At 51.4% G+C, this 7,164-nt stretch overlaps 1 protein-coding gene across 1 annotated transcript in view; it reads left to right on the top strand.

Annotated features, from left to right (window-relative positions):
• The first annotated feature begins 2,824 nt into the window (after positions 1–2,824).
• PRRX1 (paired related homeobox 1) overlaps positions 2,825–7,164 on the top strand; it is a 6,702-nt gene continuing 2,362 nt past the window's right edge. Inside the window, exons 1-3 of the mRNA XM_010076952.1 lie at positions 2,825–2,930; positions 4,050–4,225; positions 4,813–4,994. Coding sequence (XP_010075254.1) covers positions 2,825–2,930; positions 4,050–4,225; positions 4,813–4,994 — 464 coding nt within the window. The remainder of the gene's footprint in view (positions 2,931–4,049; positions 4,226–4,812; positions 4,995–7,164) is intronic.

The following is a 7,164-nucleotide window of genomic DNA, read 5'->3' on the forward strand; positions in this document are numbered from 1 at the left end:
TGGAAATACAAACTATGTTGTGGTTGCAAGTATTGGTGGAAAAAAATACTGATCTTGTAACTTATACGTAGGCATTTAGTTCTCAACTCTGTTGTGCTTTATTATGCGTTGTATCGAAGTGTGGCATCCCAACAGGAGCTGGCTGATGGTGCCCCAGTGACAGTCACAGCTGCTGTGCGATGAGTGTAGATCAGAGAAACTTCAAGCGTGGATCCGCCTCGTTGCAAGAGACGTGATGAGTAAGGGAAAAAAGAATAGGATGTTTCATACTGCATCATGTAGGAGCAATTAAAAATGTTCTGGTGCGTCCTAGAAGTGCGTTTGTGTATGACACCAGGATTTGTGTATCGTGGGTGAATGGAGAAATACCACGACTGTGGAAACGGGAAACAAAATCCCCCAGCCCAACACGAAAGGTTGGGATTTGGAAATTAAATTCCCAGATTTTCCAGCGCTGGGTTCCTGAGAGGAGAACGTGCGTTTCAATCTCTCTAGAGGATGCATTTGCAAGCAGCTCAGCTTTTGAGAACGCTGCTTGTAATGAAATATTTCTGATTAAAAGAATGTTGATGAAAGACTTCTGACCCATCTAAAAAGCTTTAGAGCTGTTTTCCCCTTCTCTGCGTTTCTGCTGACTCCAGTCACTGGTGCTGTCAACACTATTTAGGAATACCATTATTCAGTGTTCAGCATCATTTCCTGATAAAGAAATAATGGCAGGGGGAAAAAAAAATACCCTGCTGACATGTTGAAGGCAGCCGGTGAGTGCTGTGAGCAAGGTGACATTTGCAGACACCTAGACCCCAGGTGTCTGCAGTCCCTCGTTAGCAGTTTGTAATGAACATACGGCATGTCTGCATGGCAGAACGCAAGGAGTCATCAACCCAGCGGCGCTCTGGGCTAATACCGCTATTATTATCTTTTTTCCTGCTACCCAAGTGACTCCTGTAGACATTTGGATCTAGCTGTGTTGTGCTGTTCCAGAGGTGCAGTGAAAGAAGATCTCAAACTCCCGTCCCCGCTGTCGCAGGCTGTGCTCTGCTGTCGAGCCACCTCCAGCTGGCTCCATCCTGGGAAGAGGGTGACTCACGTCCCCGCTCCACGCCAGCCGATGCTGGAGGTGCACTCGCCAATGGTGACCCGACCGTGAGTCACTGCAACACGGCCACTGCCTGCAGCTTTCCATTGCTTGGCCCTGCTATTTTTGGGTCCAGTAATTACGAGGTGAGCTGTGAATCACTGGTGTCTCACTTTACGCTGGGAGGAAACCTGGCAAATAGTGTTAATGTGCTTGGCAGGAGGGATTCTTGTTCTCCAGTGTTTTTTACAGGCTTTGGCCCTTCTTCTTGCTCCCCAGAGCAATGTGCTCACCATTCCTGATGTGTAACCTTCACGCAGGATCTGAGCAATGGCCAGACATCCTTGGGCTCCGGCTCCATCCCACCAGGTGTCATCCTCTGGGCAGCGACGATGCTTCAAAGGCCTGTAGGGGATTCTCCAGGGGTCCCAAAGGCTTTTACTGATTTGTTCATCCAGTCCATGTAGGCAGGGTTTCAATTAGAAAACAGCATCAAATGGATAAGTCAGAAGGAGGCCAGATACCCGTCTTGACACCGGCCTCTGCGGCAGCTGGGCTGGTGATGTTTCTGCTGTTCAGAGGGATGATTGTGCCCCGAGGCTTGTTCTTCACCGTTTGCTGTGTTGCGTGGTGTACAGCAGCCCAACTACGCTGGAGCTTGCCCATAGAGCCAGGGGGAAGTCACTGACCCTTTTATAAAGGCTTTGATGATGAGTCAAGAGAGGAACACGCGAGACTTTTCTGCTTCTTTATAGGGGACAGACCCTGTGACAGCGCTAAACCCCCAGCAGGTATCAGTGCACGCACGGTGTTCTGCACAAGCAGCGGTGAGATCCCATCCCTCTGCTTCACCACAGCATAGATTCACACGTAGCCTTGTTTTAACATGACGGGATTCCTACGCGCATTTGGTTTTTTTGCACGTTCCTGCCTCTGCCAGTCCTTTCCCAGCTCAGCTTTACAATCCAACATGCCTGTTAAAAACTGCTCTCCACACTCTTCCACTCGGATGCAGGAAAACTAAGGGTGTATTTTTGCACCCAGGAATCCCCAGGTTGGAAAGGAGTCTGCTGGGGGTGGTGAGGCTATTGGAGAAGGACTGGGGATGGAGGAGCTGTAAACCTGCAGGAATTTGAAAAGCCCACTTTAATTTCAGAGGAATGTCCTTTTGTTCCCAAATGGATGGGCCTCCCTCCAAAGGCACTCAGGTGCAGTAACTGTTAGCAGATGGGCTGTGAAAAGCAACACAAACAGGTGGTGAAGACAACAACCAGTAGACTTTAATTTCCTTGTCAGCTTCTCCCTGTGCCTTACATACCCCTGGAGATCAGGAGGATGAGGGGAGCTGTCATGTTTCCATACAGCAAAAGGAATGGCTGTCAAGGGGATATTCTGCAACCGTATAGAGCAGATCGAGCCCTTGGACTCTCCGTGGTGAGACCATCATCTCGGCCAAGGCACGCAGTGATTAACTTAAAATATAATTCACTAGCACTTGCCTTTTTATAGATACAATGGTCGATATATTTTAATGCGTGCTGACGTGTATTGGCTCAGATCCTCCCGGGTGGAAGCAGTGTTCCCCCACGTATGACAGTGGGACCACGCTGACATTGCCCACCTGGGACTCTGCCTGGTGTGCGTGGGAGCATTGAAGGCTGGGGCTGCAGGAGCATGACAAGCCTGGATGGTTTTGGTGGGACCCTACACGTACTGGAGCACTTGAAGAGGGATGAATGGAAGGCGATGGCGTACCCCTGCTGGACAGGGCTGGTGTATGGAGGCGGCAGTGGCCTCCCACTGCTGCTGCCTGGTATCTTCATCTCCACTTCCTCTGGTGTGGCTTCCCGTGGTAACTGCAGTTACTGTGCTGTGACTAGTGTGATGAGCAAACGTACTTTGGTGCTGGTAGGGTAGAAGCAAAAACAATGTTGGAGCCTCCAGCGTGTCCTAATGAAGAGCATTCAAACCCCTGGAGCCATCACTCACGGCTTGCCAGTGCCTGTAGGTGCCCGTGCGTTGATCGCTGCATCGCTGCTGCTACATTGGCGTGTGCCTCAGTGCTGGAAAAAGCAGAGACGGTGCAGAGCAGATACTTGCTAAGAAAAGCTGTTTCGTAGCTCTCTCGGCACTGATGTTGCTCCAGCAGCTGTAGGCACAGGCAGGAATGAGAAGTGTGACTCTAGATGTATGGACATACTGATTTATTGCCAGAGTAAACACAAACCAGGCACAAAGCAATACGTGCTCTTCTGGGATGCACAGTTTGTTGCTCACCATTTTGCTGGCCCGTGCTGGAGAGTGCACAGCTGTTCTTCAGGCGACAATACCCAATGTGCTTACGCTCAGCCTCCCTCTTACTGTGTTTTTGCTTCCCAATTGCAATGCTATCCATGTCGGTCTGACTGTACTTCTGTGTCCTTGGCTTGCAAGCATACAAGTGAAGCTGGCTGTTGTGCATGTCTCTTGTTCAGCCCCCTATCAGTCACGCTTCATTTCCACTGTCTGACACCTCTTTGTTCACAGCTCCCCATCTCTGCCTGACTTGACGCCTCTCAGTCCAGATGTGCTGACCCCAGAGGGATGCGTTACATCCCCCTAAGGGCAGTCCTTGAAAATGTGAAGCCCAGAAAAGAGGGGTTCATGATTCTTTGTGGTCGGACAAGGTTTCTAGCATTGGCAGGAATGGGAAGATGCATTTTGGACTCTTTTGTTTCTTTTTTTGAGATGAGGAAGCTGAAGCATGGGGTAGCTCGAGGGAGCTGGTACAAGGCTTACGCAGTTGAGCTGGGAAAGGAATGGTCAATGCACTTTCCGCATCCTTGTTATGTGGGGACTAACAAGGCGCGGTGTTGAAATTGTGCAAGCCCATTCCCAAGCCCTTCCCATCTTGAAACCGTTGAGGTTATTCACCCCGTTACTGTGGGCTCTTAGCTTTCTAGCCTTTCACATCGCCACTTGTCTCTTTTAGATGATCAGCTGAACTCAGAAGAGAAGAAGAAAAGAAAGCAGAGAAGGAACAGGACTACCTTCAACAGCAGCCAGCTCCAGGCATTAGAGAGGGTCTTTGAAAGGACACACTACCCCGATGCCTTTGTACGGGAAGACCTCGCACGCAGAGTCAACCTCACTGAAGCCAGAGTTCAGGTAATCCCCACACCTTGTATCCAGACACACCTCACCTAGGCAGGGTCATCAGGCCATTCCAGTACGGCAGTAGAAGTCCTTGGGGTCTCTGAGGCACACTAGGGCCACCGAGCTTCTGGGTCCTGCTGTATTGCCGTCCCAAGCATGCTGTGCCTTGAGGAGAACTGCCAGACCTCCTGCCCAGTACCGCCTGCCCAGTCTGATGTGTTCATATGGTCCATTCAAGGCCAAGATGTTGGATGTCCTGTGCTCAGGCTGCTTATGTTATCTTGAGCTGCTCTGCTCTGAGCTTGCAAGCCTGCACCTTCTGAAAGTCACAGCAGACCATGGGGCATGATACCTTGTACAGCAGCACAGGACAGACCTGGTCCCACGGGGGCCTCTCTGAGCCAGTTCCTCCCACGAGGAACGCTTTATCAGGGCAGACGTAAGGATTGTCTTGAGTTCCCGGTGACAGGCATGCCAAAGCAGTCTGCTTTTACAGAGTCCTGTCCTGCCCAGCAGCACAGAGGCGGTGTGGTGAAAGGCTGAGTGTCGCAGCAGAACTGGTTGTGATGGTTGGTGGGTCTGTGTGGTTTCTGTCCCAGGTGTGGTTCCAGAACCGGAGAGCCAAGTTTCGCCGGAATGAGAGGGCCATGCTGGCCAGCAAGAACGCCTCTCTGCTCAAATCCTACTCAGGGGACGTGACCGCCGTGGAGCAGCCCATAGTACCTCGCCCAGCTCCGAGACCCACTGACTATCTCTCCTGGGGTACTGCCTCGCCTTACAGGTGAGTGAATAACCCCTCTGGGGCTGACCAGTTTCTCGCACAGTATAGAGCAACCCGACAGTGGCTCTCGGACAGGTCTAATGGGCTGTTTGTATTCACGTGGGACAACTGGAGTTTGACCCAGCAGTTTGGCCACCCCAGTGGTTTTCCTTAGCTGTTCCCATCCCATTCCATTTCACTGCCTGACTTGCAAAGCGGGCTTGGTCCAGCATCATCGTGGCTCTCCAGGAGCTGGGTCCGTGGGAGGTTGCAGCTTTTTTGGGGGTCTGTCTCTGCAATTCAGGAGGTTTTGAAAGAGGATCAGGTTTAAGGAGGAAACCTTTCCCTGGGACACAGATCCAGGGGATCTGGTGACAGCAGAGCACTTGGGGAGGCTCAGCCACCACACAGTGACCAGGAGAGGGAGTTCTGTGGCTGTCCCATGGCAGTCACTGGTTAGGATGCACAGAAGGGCTGGGAACTCCATGCATGTTGCTCCCAACCCTCCCCTCAGTGGTCAGCACTAAACTGGTGAGCATTTTCTTTCTAGTTGTTTGAGCGCAAGCATGTGTGCACACAAGCTGTGGTCTGCCCGCACTAAGGACCAGGTGTCTCTGGGTGGCAGACTGGTGTTCAGTGTCCATCTCCTGTGGCCAGCACTGTTTAAAAGGTGTCAGGAAAGACTTGGCAACCCCAGTCTGCTCAAAGGATCTGGGATGTCGGTGCATGTCACAGGGCTCCCTGTCCTCTGCTCTGCCATCCACAGCCCAGCAGGAACTGGGTGTGGATGCAAGATCCACAGGATGTGCTGGTTTGTGGGGAGCCAGCTGGCCTGTAGGCAGTTAAAAATGAGGTTGGTGGGTATTTCTTAACACAGTGGCTTCATTGTTAGTCGGGCCCTTGGAGCCTTTGGCTGGATTTCTTCCTGTTCATGTGCCTTGATCACAGACAGCTTCCCACTGGCTTCTGAAAGTCACAGCAGGCACAGGACCTCTGTTCCTCGGTCACCTTGACCTCCTGCTTGCACCCCAAACATTGTTTGCACACCGAGGCATCTGGGATGTGCGAACGAGGAGAGCAAGGGAGAAGGAAAGGCCTTAGGGGTGGTTTTCTCTCCCTGAGGTCCAAACCTGGCTGTGCCTCTCCATGGTGTGAAGACCCATCCTCAGTCTTGATATCTTCTCGTCCTAAGCCAAGGTGTTTCAGCAAAGATATTTGCAGCTTCCACTTGTCCCCTCTGGCTGACACGCCGAACCAGGTCGGGCTGTCATCCTCCCACTGCCCTGTGGAGGGGTAAGAGGCACTGGCTGGCAGAGGAGCAGAGCAGCTGGTTTCTGCCATGTGAGCTGGTCAGGACCCTCAGACACTGGGTGCTCCCCAGGGTTTCTAATCCTTCTGGGCATCTCTTAGCAATCATTCGTCTGAACAGGCACCCGGGCCAGGATGTCACAGCCTCATTAAGGCTTTGAACTGGGTAAGGGTTATTAAAGTGTTGGACACTTGGTGCAAAACAGCTGTGCAGAGTGTTTGCATGGCCCTCTGCCCCCTCCCCAGCTCCCCGGCGCTGCTGTGCCAGCCCCTGGTTTACCGCTAGTCCGGGAGAGCGCCGAGAGCAGGGCTGGGAGCTGCGCTGGCTGGGGCTGTTTTTACTCTTAGATCTGGGGAAAGTTTTCAATCAGTGTGTTTATTCTCCAAATACTTCAGCCACAGGTCAACGAAAGCTATTTGTAGATCTGTGTCACAGAGATAGCCAAGTAGATACTATTATTTTTTTGAAGTTGAAATGTTTTGCTTAGACATTTTTTTAACATAGGTTCCTAAGAAAATAAGACTTGCAGTCGCGCTGTCAGCCTTCAGTTCCCACTCCAACAACCTTTGACTCCGTGGGCCATTGAAAACCATGTTTGAAAGAAGGATCTGAGGTCTCAGAAACATGATGTTCCCCTGTGTTTCATGAAAGCAGGCAGCTGACTAGAGGAAGGAGACTCTTTTTTGTGCCTGAATGGGGCAGAGCAGGGGGCTGCAGGGTGACTTCAACCCTTATTAGACCCTAGAGAGTCTCTGGAGCAACGCCTCAACCCATACCAATGTTTGGAGCACCACTCCTTATGGAATAACTTGCTAAAAGAGAGCATTTCTGTAGATTTTTGGTTTAGCAGAGATTTCCTAAGGCAGCAGGGATTTTTCCCAA

This window comes from Pterocles gutturalis, unplaced genomic scaffold (genome assembly GCF_000699245.1).
Source record: "Pterocles gutturalis isolate BGI_N339 unplaced genomic scaffold, ASM69924v1 scaffold11683, whole genome shotgun sequence".
NCBI classification, from domain to species: domain Eukaryota; kingdom Metazoa; phylum Chordata; class Aves; order Pterocliformes; family Pteroclidae; genus Pterocles; species Pterocles gutturalis.